The sequence below is a fragment of the Talpa europaea genome, assembly GCF_964194135.1.
Source record: "Talpa europaea genome assembly, chromosome: 1".
Taxonomy (NCBI): Eukaryota; Metazoa; Chordata; class Mammalia; order Eulipotyphla; family Talpidae; genus Talpa; species Talpa europaea.
Window position 1 is genome coordinate 151,061,927 of NC_140073.1, and position 21,541 is coordinate 151,083,467.

Here is a 21,541-nt window from a genome sequence, read left to right on the forward strand (position 1 = left end):
GGATCATGATGGTGGTTGTATTGTATTGAATTATGTTATTTTGTGTGCGTGGTGTGGAATGGTAGTAACTGAATTTGTTCCAGTTTGGAAGCAAAACAAAAGTTTTAAATTACACCTGGGAGCCAAAGAAAGAGTCTTTAAAAAAAGAAAACAAAAAATGCATGTTCATTGGAATCAAAAAATTCATGCTGATATTTTATTAAAAAAAAAAGTAACTCTACCCAAGAATAACTCTACCCAAACACAATGCAGACTTATCTCCTTACCTCCCTAGGGATTCCCAGGTGCCCAGGGTGACCCAGGCCATAAAGGAGAAAAAGGTGAAGCATCTCAGCCAGAGGGGCCAGTGGGTGACCCTGGAGACCCAGGGCGCAGAGGGCATCCTGGAAGAAAGGGTTTGGACGGGATTCCTGGAACTCCAGGAGTGAAAGGAGTTCCAGGACCTAAAGGCCAACCGGTTAGTATTTAGTAACATTTTCAAATCATCCTCCTGCAAATGAAGTGTTCCTAAGTTAAGACATAGAGTGATTTCCTCTCAAAAGATTGTTTGACCATCGGCGCGATTCTGCTCTGACTCCAGAGTGAGGCATCTTCACATTAGCAGCACCAATCTGAGCAAATATATATAGGATTTTAACAAAATACAGTCTTTAGCCCAGATAAGATTCAATAGCAAAAATGACTTTATTTCACCCAAATTGCCCTTCCCCATGTGTACCAAATTAGTTTATAGAGATCAGAAAATGATTAATAATAGACAGTGTTTAAGTCAGTATTTTGGGGGTAATGAAAGTAAAAATAAATGCATGAAAGGACAGTTTCGGGATAGGTGGGTGAAATAAGGGGATCAAATGGAAAGTCGTTTACAATATTTAAGCTTATTAAAGTTGATCTATTCCCATGGGGTAAAAGCGCTCTCGAATGTTCATTTGAGAGATTCCTACCAAAGTCATTTTAAAATGTCAGCGTCCGAGGCTGAGCAACTCTCAGGCTCACTTGTCTGTTGTGCGTATCCCATTCTCGTGCTTTATCTGTGAGATGCTGGCAAGGCAGCTGCCCAGCCTGTTCTAGAAAACACCAGTTTCTCTCAGGGTTAACCAGCATTACAGACTCATTAACATCAGAACATGATTTGCAACCCCTTAAGATGTGGGTATGATATGCAGTCTTTCCTAGACCTTGATACAAAATGCTTTTTGGCTAAAAACTTCTAGCAGGACCAGTCTTTCCCAGACGTCCTTTGCAAACTGCCAGATTGTTCCCAGCTGCTTCCAGAGAGACAGACTAGAATTCTTTTTGTGTAACATCCATAGAGTTGATAAGATGCCCCACTGCATCTCATTCATTTCTTTATTAGTAGAGATGGTCCAGAAAGTAAGAGAAAATCGAGGTGATTTGCTGATTCTTATGCCCTGGCATTGTAAGAGAAGGAGGACTATGTAGCCACCTGATAATACTGAGTAATGAAAAATGCAGTCAAATATATTATTTTGTGCCATGTTAGAAAAGAAACTTAAGTTGCTTTGTAAGATTCAACTTCTTTAAAATATACAGCTCAAAAAATTAATATAAAATGAAATATTTCACTCATTTAATAAACATTACTGTGCACAAAATAAAAAAAATAGACACAAGAAAAAATTAATACAAGTGGAATATGTCCTTTGTGATGAAAATACCTGTTGGAAACCATCCCAATAAAGCTATTTTGTTCTGATCTTATTTTAGAAATGTGCCATGCCCATGGAGGTTATGTCTAATGCCATTTGAGTGGTTGGCCAATATGAATTAAATTTTGGGGGGGCAGAGCTATAATCATAGGGATGAAATGCCACCATAGGCCATCTCAAATGGGACTCAGGAAAATTCCAATTTAATAAAATGTTCCTGAAGTCCAAAGCCTACAAGATAGCAGAAGATCTACTGTACTCATTTTAGCAATAATTCCCCTCAAATGACAAAATCTTCTTAATTCAAGGTCTTGTCAGTGGTGGCCTAGCAGTGTTCCTACTCAGGGTTACAGTGCCCTGTGTGTGGAGACACTGAATGGGGCACCATGCAAACATATTCCTATTGTCGTAGGCCCTGAGTGGTGAGAAGGGGGACCAGGGCCCGCCAGGGGATCCTGGCGCCCCTGGGTCCCCAGGACACACAGGACCGGCTGGACCATCAGACTATGGACCACAGGGAGAGCCTGGTCCAAAGGGCACCCAAGGCGTTCCCGGAGCCCCTGGACCACCTGGAGAAGCCGGTTGGTTAGTTTTCTTTCCAGTCCTGTTTTCCTGTGGAGTGAGTGGGTGGAAGGTTTCCAGAAGGAGTGACACTCCCTCCATTCTAAGGCACATATAGAAACCTATTGATAATGAGTAGACCATGTCAGCTCAGACACTGGGAAGGAACAATAAGATGTGTTAGAGAAAATCTGCTTTTCTGTGTTACAGAGCCATTCAGCTAAAATTTCCCAGGATGGAAATATCCATTAGTAACCAATACTGATAAAAATATATGGAGTGAATAGGAATAAATGGAAGTTTGTTATGATAAGCCAAAAGGAGGCAAAAGTCTATGAAAATGATCTTGAGAAGCTTCTTCCAAGTTTCCAGGGACCACTCACATTATTGCAAATGTGTTCTTTTGATCCATAACCCGAGAGATGGTTTATGAATTATACTTTAGCATGCCTAAGATACATGAAGGAAAGTTGCCTGGTAATAGTTTGAAAGTCCTGGTAACTGTTGGGATCCACCTGTACAGAACACAATTGCTGCATTCAGGAGAGAGCCAATCCTCATTGTTTTAATGTGACAATGAAACTGGTGATTACATGTCCCTGATACTTTGAAATAACACCACTTGGTCATTTTTTACTTCTAAAACCACTTTAAAGGATGAGACCCAATAAACCAGTGGTCTAAAGATCTTTTTATAGCACCTCTTATTTTAATAGTAAAAATGCAATGGAGATAGTGCACATCCCCATTATATATATTAATTGCTTGTATACATTTCTATCCACACATGTATGTAAAGCTTATTTTATAATTACATATATCTGTATATATATCCATGCACATATATTACATGTTATGCTTGTATGTTTGCACTTATTTTTTTTTTCCTGCACCTTACTTTCAAAGCTGCTGTTCTAATCCAGGGATTTGTAAAATAGATTGACTCGAAGTCCAAATTTAGCCCATTTATTTGTATATGGTCTACAGGTTGGAAATGGTTTCTGCATTTTCAATGACTGGAGAAAACTATTAGATAATATTTTGTAATTGTTAAAATTACATGAGTTTTTGGTGTCCATAGATAAAGTTCTCTTGGCACACAGCCACAGTCTTTCATCCACCAGTGGTTTGGCTGCTCTCAGGTTACAGTGGCAGCGTTGAGTTGTTGTAACACAGACTGTCTGGATCAGAATGCCTGAACTATCTACTATCTGGCCCTTTATAGAAAAAGCATTATTGACCCATCTTCAAATCCATCTTCAAAGTCTCTTCTGTTCTTTCTGACTGTGAATCTTTAGTGAAGGATTCCATGTCATAAAACATTGTCATCAGTTTTTCCCATCAAATCATCCCAAACCTATGTTTTCATAAGCATATAACATATTGGCAATACTAATTATTAACATGTTTTTATTGTTGGCCATTGTGTTTAGAACATTATTTCAAGTCTTTACTGACTAGGTGTCATTCCCCAGTGAACATGAGGAACTTAGCAGAGGTGAAGGAACATGCCAAGTTCACAGATCTTGTAAATAGCAAAGTCAAGACTCAAACCCACATGAGACTGAACTTCATGTTTGGTTCAATATACCATACTACCTTCTGTGAAAATTTGTCACCTGATAAATGAAACTCCTACAGGTATTCATCAATGTATAAGCTTCCTTCTGTATTTTTTAGAAAAGGCTCTCTTTCAATGGGCCAGTGTATTGGGATATTAATTAGAATAAGGCTTAAGCAATTATTAATACTTATAAATATTTGTCAATTGAATAAGAAAGTGTTTATGGGCTGCTCATTTAAAACCAGTTTTGAAACCCGTGGAAGAAGATACCACTTTATATATTTTTGGAGACATGTTTGTAAGCTCCTTATTATATTTTTCCTTCTGAATCAAAAATTTCAGTATGTACACTTATCATATGATCACAAATTTCCTTAAGGTCGTAAGGGAGAATCACGTGTTTCAACACCAGTCCCAGGCCTCCCAGGGCCTCCAGGGCCTCCTGGCCATGCTGGACCCCCAGGCCCACCTGGTAAGTATCCCCTTTGTCAAGTCAGGTGGGGGCAGACTGCACTTTGACTCTCCTGGAAAAAGACCATCCCCATTATAAGGAAAAAATATATTCATTGACTTCAAAAGACAACATAGACTAGAGTCCTGGCAGAAAAGAAACCAACAGGCAGGGGACTTGTATCATCCTTTGAGGTTATCCAGATCATCCCCATTGGTGCTTCTGATTCCAAAGGACAGAGGTTTAATTAAGAGGAATTCTAGATTGCTGAGTAATATTCCATTGTGTATATGTACCACATCTTATTGATCCAGTCATCTATTTTTGGACATTTGGATTGTTTTCATAGCTTAGCTATTGTAAATAGTGCTGCTATAAACATAGGGGTACAGGTGCCCTTTGAAATGAATGTTTCTGTGTCATTTGGGTAAACACATGCAGTTTGCAACAACATGGATGGAGCTAGAAAGGATCATGATCAGCAAAATAAGTCAGAAAGAAAAAGAAAAATACTGGATGGTCTCACTCATAGCAGGAATTTAGAAAACCTAAATAGGGGACCAGGAAAAAGACTAATTAATGCAAAGTAAAAATCAAAATCAACAAGCAACTATAAACCAGAGACACACTATGGGAGGGGGGGCGAGCAGGAGACGAAGGATTAGGGTCAAAATAAGGGGGGGGTGCAATTGTATGGGGAATAGAACCAAATGAAAATGCATACTTTGTGCAAAAATGAAAAATGATATAAGAATTATATAAAATAAAATATTTTTAAAAAAGAGGAATTCTAGAGCAGAACAGTCCTCATGGGCTTTTGGTGGGGAAGCAAGTTTGCCTGTTTGCCTTTGGCAAGTAATTTCCACAAATTTTGCACTTGAAAACTGGACTTCTTTATCAGGGTGATGTAAAACTGTATTTTGCAGGCATGGCATTCAAGAAACCTTGTATATTTCTTTTCAGGAATTAAATTATATTTCCAGAATTATTTGTAACTTCTAATGATCATCATTGGGTAGGGCTGGTGAGGAAGCAGAGGCAATTGGGGTCATGTTAAAATTATTTCTTTTCCAAAATGACATGGAATGATAAATGTAGAGGGTTTTTTTTAGGGCAAGACACAAGAAAGTTGCTCATGTGGCTGTATTTGTGCTTCTTAGGTGTCCCTGGTGCCAAAGGAAAGTGTGGTTACCCTGGTCTTCCTGGAGCTGATGGTGAACCAGGAATTCCAGGAATTGGATTTCCTGGACCTCCTGGACTAAAGGGTAAATGTAAAAAGTTTAAAATCTAAATAAAACTCATTTTGGATATTGAGAGATAGAAATAGATGTGACTAACATAGGAAATATCCACAATATGTTTTTAAATGTTATGTTTGAGGGTCTTAAATGAAAATTTGATAATAATGTTAAGTCAAAAAAGGGAGAATTCCTTTGATTTATGCATTCTCATCTCAGAATGCATGGCTGTATATACATATATATTTTATTAAACAGCCTTGTCTGTTTTTTCACAATATAGGATTTCCCCCATCAGGTGGGGGAGAAAGTGGTCACCACAGTTTTCCCACTATCACAACCAAAGGGCTCCCTGTATTTCATCACCCTCCACCTTACTCCTCCCCCACTGAGCATCTCCATCTGCTTTCAAGTGTCAGACTTATATTTTATCTGATCCTTTGTTTGGTTTCTCTAAATTCCACATATAAATTAAACCATCTAGTATTCTCTTTCTTCTTCTAGATTGTTTCACTTAGCATTATCCCTTCCAACTCTATTCATGTTCCCACAAATGCCATCATTTTTGATTGCTGAGTAGTATTCCATTGTGTATATGTATCACATCTTCTTTTTCTCAGTCATGTTCTTTTTTTTTTAATGCATAGAAAGAACTGGAGTGAAATTCACCAAAACAGTAATAATGAATCTCCTTAACTGTGGGATTATGAGGAATTTTTTTCTTTACTTGCTAATAGATGCCTGTACTTTTTACATTGCTTCATTTATTCACTTATCCACTCCTTTTATAATAAAAAGAAACTAGGGCCTCTTCTGGTGGAGCAGCGGTTGAGCGCTGGGCTGTGAGGCTACCTGCAGCCTCTCCAGCGCCGGTTCATTCCCCGGCCACCGGCGAGGGTCCCACAAAAAAAGAAAAAGAAACTATGAAATTACAAATAACTGATTTCCCTATACATGTCGGAATAAATTACAGAAGTTATTTTACCTTAAGAAAAATAATCCTGTTTCTCCTCAAAAAGGAAACACTCCAAAGGAATCAGATTCTGAGAATATGAAGGACAACTTGAGCTTCTGCACTGGCAAATATATCGTCCTGTCCAGGATGACACCATCTCAGTCCCTGGTTGTTAAATAGAACTTTAGATTTTATGACAGTTTCATGATTGTTTCAATATTATCTTAGATGTTTGTCAAAATATGGGGCCTCCCGGTGGCCTAAGGATCAAGTCTCAGCACTGTCACCTCTATGACCTGAGTTTGATCCCCGGCCAGGGAGCTGACCCACATAGGGCACAGCAGACCTCTCGTGTCTTACCCACTGCTCCCCTCAGCAGTGTATTTATCAGTAAATTTGCCTGTTCTGCTCCCCACTCTGTCTCTGGTGAATCTTCTCACCCCCTGCACTTCTGACCCAGCTCTTCTATGCTAAATAAATAAATAAATAAATAAATAAATAAATAAATAAATAAATATTTGTCAAAATATAATCTATTTACTGGTGCTTCATCTTAGATTAACATCACCAGTGTTTATCACGCTTCAGTTCTCCAAAACATGGAATATTAATTTCAACTGATGAGTATTTGAAATGGAAAACAGAATTGCATTTCTCGTTGGTCCTAAGGATGGCTTTGACTCCAACTTCTCGATGATCTGTGAAGAAAAGCAGCCAGTCCTTATTTTATGCTAGTCCTTTTTGGATGCTACATTACTAAATAGCACCTTTGAAACTCCATGGTGTCACCTTCCTGAAGGAGACGGTACACTATGAAACTGAACCAACCAGGGATATTCACAGCTCTCAGTTGAAATTAGTGGATCCCATGAACTAATTGTGAATTAAAAATCAGTCAAATCAGGGGCACAGGGAACGCTTTTAATGCAGACATGCTCCGCCAGTTTCATTTTTCTGAACAGAGAAAAAGATGTATAACATCCTTTCTCAATTTTCCCATTATGAAAGCACAAGAGAGAAATCAATTCATTCTATTCAATGGATGTTCTCGGGCCTCAGGAGGTAATTTTCCTGAGCAGCTGCTTTTGAGAAAGGCAATCTGGGGTGCTGGATGTGTTTTATATCTTGATCTGGCTCATGCATTTACATGTGGATAAATATACACATAAAAATTTATTTATCTGTGTTCTGTATGTTAAAAAAAGGTCCATGAAATGGTCAACCACTATCAGTGGTTTAAATACTTGGTGAATCAAAAAACAAAAAAGAAATGCTGATTTTTTTAAAAATCAAAACTGCTGTACTATGATTTGAAACTGAATTTTTTAATTGCTAATTTAGCAGTTGGTTTTCTCATCATCCACATTTTTATAACATCTCCAGCCACTTGCCCCATAAAAAAAAAATTGCAAAAGAGAGTGATGCTGCTCAGAATATTATAATGACTCTAACCACACAATCTTTATTCTTTATTCTCTGTAGGAGATCAAGGTTTTCCAGGAGCTAAAGGATCACCAGGTTGTCCTGGAGAAATGGGAAAAACGGGGCTGCCAGGAGAGCCAGGACTACCAGGAGCCAAGGTCTTTGAGAATTCAATCTGCCTTCTATGTGGGAGACCGGGGGGATTGCAGTTGGCCAGTTGGAATGCCCTGTGTGGAGAAATTATCTGTATATTTATGAATGAGGAGGAGAGCAAATATTTTTTACATTTCTCAAACCATCCCTCCCTTATTCTTTCTTAATCTTCAGAAAGATTTGGAGTAGTTAAAGTGGGAGGATTCTAGAAAGAAACATGAATCGTTAAGAGAAAAACTGTCACTAGTAGAAGTACCGAGGCTGTTGACAGAAAAGTCCGCAGTCTTCTGGAAGATTACATAATGAAGCATAATTTATTAAGAAGTCAGCAGCTAGAGTTGCAAAGGGAAACTTGATGGGATGGGGGTGAGCGTACAAAAAAGGTCTTTGAGTCTCCATAGCAGAGAGATTACTTCCATGTAAATAGCCCCAAAGACCTGTCCATAGTCAATAAGGATTTGGAAACATTGTGTAGTAAAACTAACATAATTTCTGTGCTATAGGGAGAACCAGGACTAGCCATACCTGGAGAACCAGGAACACCCGGTTTTCCAGGAGAAAAAGGCAATTCTGGGGAAAATGGAGAAATTGGACTCCCTGGGCTTCCAGGTCTCCCTGGAATTCCAGGAACTGAAGGGCTTGATGGACCACGAGGTACAATAGCAAGTGCTCTTCCTTTACTGTGAGCCCAGCTAAGTGCAGCAAATTGATGTGTAGATGCTCCAATATGAAGGACTTTCTCAAACCGACTCGTAGTTCAATCAATAGAATCTGTGGAGCCTAATTATTTTTCCTTTCAACCTTGATGCCCTACCTTTGTTCCTTCTCTCCTTCCTTCCTTCCTTTCTCATGAGTGGCCTCCATAAAAGTCACATTAAATACAGGTTCAACAGAGATTAAAAAAAAAAAAACTACTGGAGAATGATTAGGATAGCAATACTAAGACCTTGGATTTTGCACCTAAATATATTCTTGGATTTATTTTGCAGGGGATCCAGGGCCACCTGGAGCTCCTGGAGTAAAAGGACCCCCAGGGAGGTGTACAGAGGGTCCCATGGGAGCCCAAGGACTTCCAGGTTTAAATGGATTGAAAGGGCAACAAGGTAGGCAGGTGAATGGGACTCCTGCTGACAGCTTAACAGGGGATTGTCCTGCCACAAGTCCTGATCACTGGCAGTGGGGGTGTTGTTTCAGAAATACCAGCTTTGTCATCACGGCTTTGTTGCTATGAGTACCAGCTATAGAATAAGAGATCTGAATTTAATATAGTGAGTTGGTTTATGTCTTGAATGCAAGAACATAAGAACCATACAGAATTCAATGGAGGGCCTCCCCGGTGGTGCAGCGGTTGAGCACTAGGCTGTGAAGCTGCCCGCAGCCTCTGCAGCGCCAGCTCAATCCCCAGCTGCCAGCTAGGGTCCCACATGGCACGCAGACCTCTCCTGCCGCACCCGCTGCTCCCCTCAGCAGTGTATTTCATCAGTCTGTCTGGTCTGCTCCTTGTTCTGGCTCTGGTGAATTCTCTCTCACCCCCCGCACTTCTGACTGTACCCAGTGCTTGTATAAATAAATAAATAAATCTTTAAAAAAAAAAAAAAAAAAGAATTTAACGGAACACATTAATTTCTTAGACAATGTTTTAATTTAATACTTCCAAGTATTAAACAAGTTATAAACTGTTTAACAAGTTATAAACTATATAGTTGATTGCTTTATAAGCAAAATCAAAGGAAAAGATATGAAAATAAGTCTAAATGATGGTTCAGGTGATGGGAAACTTACTTTTTTTGGCCCCTCTCAAGCAAATTATCTCTGGAGATAATTCTTTAAAATGCAGCTAATGCCTGTGTACGATCATACTGCTTAGATGTTCGCAAATAAATTTTTGGCCAAAATTTTGGCACTCAACATATTGTTGAGTGCTGTCATTGTTTCCAGAGCATCTCACAGCCCTCCTCCATGCGTGGCTCTAAATGTTTTCTGTGGATCAAAAACTGAGCAGTCCCCAGATGTGCCTGTAAGGCTAGAAAATAGATCTCGAAATTCTATACTTTTTATTACTGCATGAGTCACTAAATGTCAGAAAATGTGGAATCTAGAAAGGATCCTAGAAAGTTTACAGAAGGGAGCATCTATCAGACAATCAGATAAGCATTTGGTTTGCCCCAAATTCCATAGTAAATATTTAATCATTAAAAAATAAAATAATTATAGAGTTGGTGGGGAAATGACTGTTATGTGGGGGTTATTTGTCCCCCATTTCTTCATTCATTCATCTGTAGGCAAAAAAGGTGAAACAGGGACAAAAGGAGACCCAGGTGTTCCAGGTTTGGACAGACCAGGATTTCCTGGAGAACCTGGACCACCAGGAATGCCAGGTCACAGAGGTGAGATGGGGCCACCTGGTCAAAAAGGATGTCCAGGAAATCCAGGACTTTTTGGGTCACCAGGTATACCTTTTTTGTGTGCTTTTCTTTTTTTCCCCCTCTTGACTTCCTCCCCCATTTTCTTTCTATAATTGTTTTCCAATTTTCCTTTTGTGATAGTTTTATTAACTGGAAACAACTATAGGCTCTCAGCTCCTTGCTCCGTTATTATTTAGCATCAGATTTTCTTTCTGGATTATTTGTAAAGGGCCTGGGGGCAGGGAAATGGTGGTGGTGGGATGATCACATTTCCAGTTACTCAGGATATGACAATTTTTGCTGCATAGTCCTTTTTAGATATTAGCACTAAAATACATTAGCCTAGTATCTTGCTGAGAATTTTTGCACCTGTATTTATAGGAATTATTGGCTGAGTGCTTTTCTTATGATGTCTCTGTCTGGTTCATGATTGTGATAATGTTGTTCTCCTAGAACAATATGGGAAATGTCTCCTCCTCTTGTATTTTCTAGAAGCTTGTGAAGAATTAATATTCTTTAAACATTTGGTAAAATTCACCACTGAAGTTATCTGGAACTGTTTTTCTTTGAAGGGAATTTTACTAATTCAATTACTTCCCTTTTAAATAGATCTATTCAGCTTTTCTGTACCTTCTTGAGTCGGTTCTAGTAACTCTTGCCTCTCTAGATATTTGTCCATTTTGTCCAGATTATCTAATTTGCTGGCATAGAGTTGTTTATAACATTCTATTACTATCCTTTATTTTTTTTGCATCACTGTTCTTATAGTTTATACGTTTAGAGAGAATATTCTGAGTGTCCTCATGGCATAAGGACACTAATTTTTCCTCCCCAGAAGGGCCCAGAATAATGACTTACATGAGTCAGTGAAGCTTTCTTTATATCACTAGCTAGGATTCAGGAGCCAGCCTATTCCAGGCCCAAGAGACACATCAGTAGACAGGACTCCACCTCCAATAGTGGTGTTGGGGGTGTGGGGTTCACAAATTCATTTCAAACTGAAGTTCAACCAGAAACAAGTGTGATTAAAAAAATAAATTAAATAAGGGAATAGAACAGAAAGCCGTGGGTTGGGGGGAGGCAGGAATGTCCCAAAACTTCAATATATTCTATTTTCATCCAGCAATGTGATTTGCTGCCAATAAATTCCTCGTACATGGTACAAAAAGACCTTGTGTTTCCTAGATAAATATGGTTATTTTCCTGTTTACAGAAACCATTCCTTCAACACCCAATCCTCTGTTTCTAAGTACAGTTCCTTTTAGGTGGTGGAGTATTTTGTGCTTCTCATCCTATACATGCACTGCTTCATGCTTGTTTCCACAGGTGAAAAAGGAATGGTTGGGATGATGGGTTTTCCTGGAAACATCGGCCCCCCAGGGCCTCCTGGGGACCCTGGCACCCCTGGACAGAGGGGTAAGTAATAGTCTCTTGCTAGCTTTTAGGAGGCAAGAACAATGACCACTCACTTAGCAGCAAAATAAGTTACATCTTATTCTTTGAGTGCAAAATGGTTCTGAGAGAAGATTTTGCTGTTTTCTGTGTTCCTTTTCATGTTTGAATGGAATCCTATTTTTTCCCTGTAGGTTCATACCACTCCCTTCATGATATGAACCTGATTTGGGAAACTATCAAGTTTTTGGCTCTGTTAACTTTTTCAGTTATTTGTTTTATTTGCTGTGTTTTATTTTAGGGTTAGCGCTGTTAACTACTGAAGGCTCATAAATGACTTAAAGAATTAAAAATATGATGTGGTTACTCTTCCCTTTTAGGTGACCTTGGAATTCCAGGAGCAAAGGGGGAGAGGGGACCCCCAGGAGTACAGGGGAAAAGGGGAGAAAAAGGCACCACTGGGCCTTCTCGAATATCCCACTTAGTGGGGGACAAAGGAGAACCAGGCCTCAAAGGTACAGACTTCCTTGTTGAGAATCACATGAGCTGATTCTGTGACTGCGAAGTTTCCCAGGCAAATCCCTTTAGTTGACAGAGGAGTGTCCTGAGGAAGAGGATTTAACCCCCTGCCCCATCACAGCAGGCTGGTGGCCAGAGTCTGGACTCAAGCTTGTGTATCTTGCACAATAATATGTTACCTCCTTAATGCACTTTTCTTGCTAAGTTAATTGTGACTTTGGGTCTCATGTATTTAAATCATCCCTGGTCTATTTTTAAATTATAAGCCTCTAAACCCCCTTTTTGACAAGTAAAAAGTAACCCCCTGGAAAATTCCACATAAAAAGCTGCCCTGGCCAAAATGGAACCTACTCCCCAAATTCCACTCTACTCTGGCCAGATATCAGGATGAATTTTTTATTGCCTTTAAAAACTGCTTCTCATGCATGACATCCTGTGGAGAATGATTACGAAATGGAAAGTATGTTTTAATTAAAAATAAATGTCTTAGAAATGCTGTTAATTGTTAGCTGAAGCCATAAGGCTGAAGTTCAAACCCACATTACTGTGACTTATTTGAACATGTCCTATAACAATTTATATTTTATGATGAATACAACCATTATAAAATCAGCTTTTAAGAAAGCCTGCTTGTGATCTCCTTGACCAAACTTAAGCCCAAATAACTTGAGGAAAACAGAAATGCAGGGTAAAATGAAAAGAAACTGGGTGGTAATTGTTTACTTAGCTATTTGCTGAATTGAACACTAAAAACCTGGGGGAAAGGAACATTCTATCTCCAGTATGTAGAACAATGCCTATTAATTAGAGCCTCAACCCACAGTGGAGTGGATGAATAAGCATATGAGCATGGAGCCCCCACGGGTGTGACTCTGCTTGAGACAGGAACAAAGTCAGAATATGGACAGATTGTCAGATGCTTCCAGTGGCAGGGCATGGAGTTTATAATTTACTTTGCTGTAAATTGCAGTAGAGGTTGGTGAATATGTTTGAGCAGGAGAATGATGTGATCAAAGCATTTGGTGAGGAGGGGAAAGAGGGGGAGCGACAGAAAGCTCATGAATTCTCTAGTGTGCAGAACTGAACTCATATCCCAGCGTTACCCCTGATTGATGGTGTGGCTCCAGATTTGTCCATTGACTTCCCGGAATCTCTACATCCATCTGAGAAGGCCCACAGAGAGACTGAGATGCCCTGAAGATTAAATAAGATAAATAACAGAAAACAGTGTCCATGATGTCCTTGTTACTTAGTAAATGATATTTGTAACAAATGAATGGAGAATGGAATCTACTAAATAAAAATAGTTTAATAGGTGGTCCTCTGTCATCATTAAAAATTAAAAAAAAGACGCTATTTAGGCCACTAATTTTTAAAATAGTTGAAGTGTTAATACTATGATAATTGCTAGTGGTCTTTGAGACTAACTCATGCTAGGCATTATGCTAATATTTGACCATATTTTCTTATTCATCCTCTTCTTAGAAAGATGTGAGCCCATATTTGCCCAGACGCTTAACTAATATGCTGTGCTATATTATAATGATGTCCCATCTATTTTAATCAGGATGTGAATAACCTTGATAAAATTCTTACCTGTATTTTAATGCATGGTTTTGACTTTAGGATTGGCAGGAAAGCCAGGTGAGAAGGGAAACAGAGGCCTTCCAGGGTTACCAGGCTTACAAGGCCTCAAAGGACCCCCTGGCCCACCAGGACCACCAGGTACAGATGCTTGTTTAACAGAAACATCAGGCTTTAAGTTTTCCTAGAGTTAAATGTAACAAAAGTTGCTTCTAGACTTCATGGACTGAAAATGACTTTTACGCCTAGTGCTCCAAAAGAAATTTGCTTCTAAATTAAACCAAATGAAAGTATATATAGTCAGTCTGTGTCAATGAAAACATAATAATAAACACAAAATTCCATTCTTGTACTAATATTTTATGTTAAATCAATGGACAGTTATTATAAACTAGCATTTATCACAATGTCACATAATACAATAGAATAAAAGAAATAATGCTTTTGAAGTTTTCAGATTGGCTTCTTCAACCAGTTATAGAGTTTGGCAAGTAATTGTTTGAACAAAGTAGCCCCCTGTGCCTCATGACCATGTCAGTGACAAAATGCATCACATGGCCATCCATTTCATATTGCACTTGAAAACCTATTGCCACCTGGTCACAGGGGTTCCCTCTTTCCTGCTGATGTTGGCCCAAGCAGGATTTTGATGTTTGACATGCACATCTGCTGATAGGAATTTAATTTTACATTTTTGGGGTCCCTAGCTCCTTCCTATATGAAGGCAAAAAGGCACCTAGATAAGTATCTAAAACCAACTAATCTGGTTGCTCTGGAGTCATTTATTTATGTAAGCAACAAGGATTTATTGAGAACTTACCATATGCCCAGGAGTTACGCAGGCATATGATTATTTATCTGATCTCAAGGCCTTAGAGGAGATCCAGGCAACAATGGGTATCCAGGAGAACCAGGACCACGTGGTGTGCCAGGAAGCATGGGGAACATGGGGCTGCCAGGTAAGGCCCCATTAGGAGCCCGCAAGCTCACAGTGGCTCCCAATTCTAGATTTCTGTGTTACTTCTTGTTTTGGTTTTCCACTTAATAGAGAGTCTGTGTGAAACAACTATGTTTACTTTTAAACAAATGTTCTGTCTGTAACCAGAGCTTGAATAAGAACAAATAAACATTCAAATGTGTGAAAATCAGCTCTTCTAACCACTTGCCTTAATGATTCTGAGAACCCTGCTTTTCAGGAGGCAGGTGGTTGGTGCAAAGGTTAATACGAGCACATCAAGATCCCTGTGTTTACCATGGTACCTGGTTTCTTTCCTAATTTCAGGTTCTAAAGGAAAGAAAGGAACTTTGGGATTCCCAGGTGACCCTGGAAGACCAGGTCTCCCAGGGACTCAGGGTCTCCAAGGAGACAAGGGAGAGCCAGGTTATCCTGAAGGTACAAGGCCAGGACCACCAGGACCCGAGGTACATAGGCCATACAAATATTTATTTTTTTTTCTTACAGATTTATTTATTTATACAAGCACTGGGTACAGTCAGAAGCGTGGGAGGGTGAGAGAATTCACCAGAGTCAGAGCGGAAAGCAGAACAGGCAGACTGATGAAATACACTGCTGAGGGGAGCAGCAGGCGGCAGGAGAGGTCTGCGCGCCATGTGGGACTCTCGCCAGTGGCTGGGGATCAAACCAGCTCTGCAGAGGTTGCGGGCAGCTTCGCAACCCAGTGCTCAACCACTGCGCCACTGGGGAGGCCCCATACGAATATTTATATCTTGGTGGAAAAGTGAGTCCCTTTAAATATCAAGTGTGCAGATTCAATGTGGGCAGAGAAAGTCAATAATATTACCATATTATCAGGCAATTATTTGTGTTTGTTTTTATTCTATCTCCACAACGGAAGATGTTTATCACACAGCTGTCAGCTTTTGAGTTTATTACTTCTAGGTAAAACCCCCCCAAGGAATGTCTCACAACCAACCCTGCAATTTAACTGTGCTGCCGGGAGGAGGCAGTGATGCCAGGCCCACAGTATCTGACAAGGCAGTGTGTGTTTCCCCTCTGATATAAAATAGCCAGTCTCTACATGGGCTCATCTCATACAGACTTAATAAATTTCCAAACCTTGTCATCATAAACACTTCTTCAAACACAACAGATGATGTAAGATACTTTAGTGCATTATCAAAAAAAACAAGCACCATCCTAAATATACATACATTTATCCATCTAGTTGTACTAGCAATTTAAGTATTTTCCTTCCATTACACAGAAGAACTTCATCTTGTCACAATGTTTCAGTGCTTATCTTCCTAGACTGGAGGTTGGATGTCAAAACTCCTTGCTAGGATGTTGTACCAGGAACAACCAGTTTTTTTAGGTTTATTTCCTCAACTTTTCTGTGTAGAGCAGTTACATTAAGATCCATAACTAGACCACTGGAGAATGAGTAATAGAAATTTCCATAAACATAAGATCCTATGTATCCTTAACGAAGTGTACAGGATTCTGAGAAGCCCTTAGCTGCTGAATTTAAATGCAAAATATTCTAAGGCACAATGCAAATTTTTCTTAGGAGAGTCTATTTTTTTCATCATATTTTCAATAGTATTTAACTCCAAAAAATACAGAAATTATTACTTAGAGAACCTTCTTCCAATTCTCTTTTGAGCCAATAAATTACCACCTTTCTGGAGATTTCCACCAATCATGCCATCCTGCAGTAATCGCTGAAAAATAAGAAAGAAAAAAATTTGGAAGCCAAAATAGTAACTCTTTACCACCTGGAAAACAAATTTCTTTTGTGCTTCATTTTTAGACTAGGTCCTCAGAAAACCAGGGAGATACTCTTTCCACATTTTCTCAATGAGGAATTGAATTTGATATAGTTCACATTCAGCTAATTAGTCATTTCTTTTAAATGTGGGAGCTTCATAGGTAACCACAGAAGAAAATTTTAGAACTATGCATTGAACACAAAATCAACTGGCTTGACCTTGCTGGCAATTCATAGTAACAGGGTAGAATATTTTATTCAGCTACTATGGGGATTTTGTAAGTCACTATCAAATCTGTGTGTTGGCTTACAGTAAAACTGAAGTACAGATTTAATGAATATTAAATCATAGAAAAATGTTTTAACATTGATGGACTTTATCTGCATGCATAATATTAGCAGGACACATGTCCATTTGGTCTCTCTTACTACTTAGTTAATCATCACAATTTGAAATTATACCTTTGTGTGATGATTTAGTATCTACTTCCCCACCGATCTCCAAAACTTCTAAAGGTCGGGGTGTGCATACCCCACGTCTCTGTGCTTACATTCCTGGTGAGAGCTAGCTGCACAGGTGTCCTAGCAGTATAGCCACTGAGGCCTCAGCTAACAAGACTCTGCAGCTGGCTTCATGCCCTGCTGTTTCTGTCTTGAATTGATTTAATTTATTTTTAAGGGAGCAGCATCCTGTCCCTAGAACCTACCACAGGGCTAACACATAGCAGATATGACTGCCGAAGAAATAAGATGAATAATAAAATAGCAAATAGACATATTAATTCACTCTTAATTGTCATCACTGTCCTGCTTTATGAGAATCTTAAAAGTGTTTGAATTTAAGGGAGATCCAGGATTGCCAGGTGACATAGGAAAGAAAGGAGAAAGAGGGTCTCCTGGCGCACCTGGTCACTTGGGGCCACCTGGACCTGATGGAGCCCCTGGAAGTCCCGGAAGTCCTGGTCACCCAGGTGAGTCTTCCCTCAAGATAATATTGAAGCCACTTTGCAAAGACTGGGCGATTCAATGGATTTGCTGTTCACTCCCAACTGAACAAATAAATCAGACACGGAGTGATTCACGTGCTTGGTGTACACACACCTTTGAGAATGGCTCATGGCATCTGTGCTGTGCTTCCCTGAAGAACCAGTAGCCAGAACAAAGCCTTGAGGTGACCAGCAGCAAGAGAGCTCCCAGGAGGCCAACGTGAGCACCATGGACTAAAAGAACTGATGGTTCCAGCTGCTGTAATCATTTCTCTTTTGGTTTCTTTGTCCCTTCCCCGTTCTTGCTCGGTTTGCAGGAATGCCGGGTCCTGATGGTGACTTGGGGTTTAAAGGAATCAGAGGCTTCCCTGGCTTTCCTGGAATCAAAGGCCTTCCAGGTTCCTTTTTTTAAATCTCTTTTTCTTTCATGAGGGAGGCACATTTTCTCTTGGGGTCTCTGTATGACTTGCGACTGCCCATTAGGGTAGCTCCCATGTACTCAGTCTTCAGACCAAAATGCAAAAAAAAGTGAGGTGAGGCGTTCCTACCTGCCTAACCCCTCACAGATATGCCAGCGGGCACATCCCCAAGTAATAACCTTCGTGGTAATATTGGTCTGTTTGCATGCTTACTGTGAACTTCTCTTCACATGAGAACAAACACCTTTTACAGAATCCCACACACCTCGTGTTTACCTCAGGTATCAGTAGGAAGTAAATCCTCCCTTTGAACTGCACTTATTTTTCAGGTCCTCCAGGATTCCCAGGAAATCCCGGACCAGTGGGTCCAAGAGGTGACCAAGGATGTGATGGAATTCCTGGTCCAGCAGGAGAGAAGGGAGAACCAGGTACAACTCGCTATAACCTTAGACCTATTTGTTTTATTTTGCAAAGAATAATTAGTGACATTGCAATCCTTCAGTGCTCTGGAGACCCTTCTCTGACAAACAGATGATCTTTAACATATTCCAAGAGTGTGGTCATTAAGCTTCTTCCTGTTGTCAAAGTGCAACTGACCAAGTCAGATAAGTCATGTACACGTGTGATGAGATTAACCATACATGAAGCACTCATGTACCAATATTCTCCTTTCAGGTCTGTCGGTGGCACTTCCAGGCCCCAAAGGGCAGCCTGGCGCTCCAGGTGAGTAGTCCCTCCTCCCTGAATCCCAGGGACATGCACTTTCAAGAACAGAATCCAAGTGAGCATGCTTAATATATAAAATAAGCCTGACACACTGAATTAAAGAAGTCCCAGTGGCAATGTAGGATGTTTATATTCTTAGTATTCATGTAAAAATGCTTAATTAGTAATGATCATAACAAAGTGAATGAGTTAGAAACAGTGATCCAATTTTGGAATTTTCTTCTATGAAAGTGATGACAAATAAATAAAAAGACTTCTGTGCCTTGTTATCGGCATATTCACATCACCCCCCCTAAGAGGATGGAGGTGGAATTAATGGCTTCTCAGCGAGCATCCCTCTTCTGAGAGGCACCATTAGCCCTAATCCCCTCCCACCTTGTCGTTGTCTTAGGCCTCATAGCAGTCCCCAGAGCCAGTCTCTCTGCTGAGAGTTACCCTATGACACTCTCCACACCTCAATCAGGGCAATTAGTGAACATGTCATTTACAGTGCATACAAGATTTTCATGCATGGTTGATGTGGAGATGGAAGAGCTAACTGGGACTACACCTGAGGGGAGAAATCAAATACTGTACCAAAATGAACACTGTTGTAAGATAATAAAAAAATAAATTCAATTTAAAAAGAAAGGAAAAAAAAAAAAGATTTTCGTTTGACAAATTGCCATGCCAGTGTTGGACTTCCCATGCCAGTGTTGTGCAAGATAAGAAATTTCTTCTAGTTTTCCCCTTTTGTAGAGACATTTTGTAGCTTGTTCACACCTTTATTGACCCTTCTCAGTCTTGGGCCCTGTGGAAAGAAGTGATTCCTTAGCAGTGAGTCCTGTAGCCCACAGGGGCCTCTGGATATGATGCTGCTGAGAACCAGGCTAGCCTGATACCGCTGGGAACTCAGAGGGGCAGGACCTGCCAGGGCGGGCCAGGGAGCACCCAGCTGTCCCCAGTCCATTGCACAGTCCAGCTTTAAAATTATGCTCAAGGGAAATTCCTGTTCATTTTCCCAGGCTAAGCTCACAGTCCAACCATTTGGAATGAGAACACATTAGCATTTAATTGGAAATAGAATTTGATATAAAATGATCAGACCTTAAGTAAAATAGCCTCAAAAAATTAGCAACAGCCTTATTATGTGAGTAGTTGATTATAAATCTCAAGCCCCCTAGCACAGCTTCATGTGCAGAAGTCATTGAGCCTTGGAAGGTATGAATCTTTTTAATTAGTTTGAATTCTCCCAAATCCTAAAAAAAAAAAAATCCCAAATGATTAAACAAGGAAGCATTTTAATGGATATGGAAATATAACCCATGGGAGCACCTTGGTCCCTCAGACCATCCTCAGACCTTGTGGTACAAATACAGCATTTCAGAGCTTGAATTTCACCTAAACACTTTCCTAAAATGCTAAAGAACATGATAAACAAGAGCTGGGCGTTTGATTCTCATTAGTTCTTTTTATATCATTTTCCCACATATGACTTCCCAAACCTTCCCCTGGGCCACCAACCTTGTCCTCACTTTCCCTCCTTCATCCTCACACTGTCTCCTATTTCTATGTTACTTGCTATTTCTAGAATAACCCAGAGATAGGAAAAAGGAAGGTGAGGTTACTTTCATATCTTCCAGTCTTGAATATCAAAGCACACTCTCTGAGATGAAAAATATAAGTAATCAGTTGTGACCTTTTTGGGATGTTCTTTGGAGAAGTAACCAGAGGCCACATTGGAGGTGACAACCCTGTCATTCCTTGTCTGGGCCACTCCATACACACATCGGTGCCACGGGTTTGGCTTTGAACCCTCCACTGAATTATCAATGATTAAATGATGTCATTGTAATTAAAGTTCATCAGACAATCAGCATGTCTTCATGACACTTTAGTATTTACAGCATGCTTTTTCTTTTTCTCAAATTTTATTAATACGTCAATTTTTAACTAACTATGTAATTCTGGGGAGTACATTTCCACACCTCCATATGTACATACACTTCACTCAGCTTCCACCCAAACCCCATGGCAATGTCCTGTCACCTCCCTCCTCTCTGCTCCCCCTCCCCCTTCACTGGTGACCAGTGTATTTTTCAGGGTCTAAGGATAATTTTTTGTGCTGTGTTTTGCCAGTTTGTTTTCTTTGGTTATTTATATTCCACGGTAGATGAAAACATCAGGATCCTTCTCTTCCTGGCTTATTTCACTTAACATAATTGCCTTAAAATAACCAACCTCTTTAAGTACCTTTAAGCAAAGTGTCCACGCAAACCTTTACTGCAAGTGGAGGGGCATTAAGGAAACTTACCAAACCTTTTTCTTTGCAGGAGCCAAAGGGGACCAGGGAGCCCCAGGCTTGCCTGGCCTTCCGGGCAGGAAGGGGTCACTGGGAGATGTTGGGCCACAAGGACCCACAGGCATGGCAGGGCCCCCTGGGGAACCAGGTTGCCCTGGGACAGTCATCCCTGGCCCAAAAGGAAATCGAGGTCCACCGGGCTCCAGAGGAAACCCAGGTAGAGGGCCTACTTTTAACTAAGAGAATCAGAAGATTGTTTGGCTTCAAAGCATCCATCCTTCTCCTGCTGTGATCTTGCTTCTTTTTTCCCTCCAGTCTTCCAGATCCCTCCTACCCCCACCTGTTCTCCCAGAGAGTTGTAAAGCCATTGATTTTGAAAAAATACTAAATATCAGATTTACGAAGTCTAAAAGAGGGAGATGCATCCACTCACCATTATTACTGAGCTTGCTCTTAGCAGAAACCTTCAGGGAGACACAGCTGCTG

General features: G+C 40.1%; 1 protein-coding gene across 1 annotated transcript in view; it reads left to right on the plus strand.

The window, feature by feature from the left end:
- The window catches only part of COL4A3 (collagen type IV alpha 3 chain), a gene marked incomplete at its 5' end in the record, with an annotated part of 121,095 nt that overhangs the window by 86,408 nt on the left and 13,146 nt on the right, over positions 1–21,541 (plus strand). The window contains 18 exons of the mRNA XM_084246007.1: positions 275–457; positions 2,083–2,251; positions 4,175–4,267; positions 5,407–5,511; positions 7,922–8,019; positions 8,518–8,668; positions 9,004–9,117; positions 10,297–10,464; positions 11,746–11,835; positions 12,192–12,326; positions 13,957–14,055; positions 14,784–14,873; positions 15,197–15,336; positions 17,488–17,614; positions 17,947–18,027; positions 18,378–18,476; positions 18,724–18,771; positions 21,087–21,272. Coding sequence (XP_084102133.1) covers positions 275–457; positions 2,083–2,251; positions 4,175–4,267; positions 5,407–5,511; positions 7,922–8,019; positions 8,518–8,668; positions 9,004–9,117; positions 10,297–10,464; positions 11,746–11,835; positions 12,192–12,326; positions 13,957–14,055; positions 14,784–14,873; positions 15,197–15,336; positions 17,488–17,614; positions 17,947–18,027; positions 18,378–18,476; positions 18,724–18,771; positions 21,087–21,272 — 2,176 coding nt within the window. The remainder of the gene's footprint in view (positions 1–274; positions 458–2,082; positions 2,252–4,174; positions 4,268–5,406; positions 5,512–7,921; positions 8,020–8,517; positions 8,669–9,003; positions 9,118–10,296; positions 10,465–11,745; positions 11,836–12,191; positions 12,327–13,956; positions 14,056–14,783; positions 14,874–15,196; positions 15,337–17,487; positions 17,615–17,946; positions 18,028–18,377; positions 18,477–18,723; positions 18,772–21,086; positions 21,273–21,541) is intronic.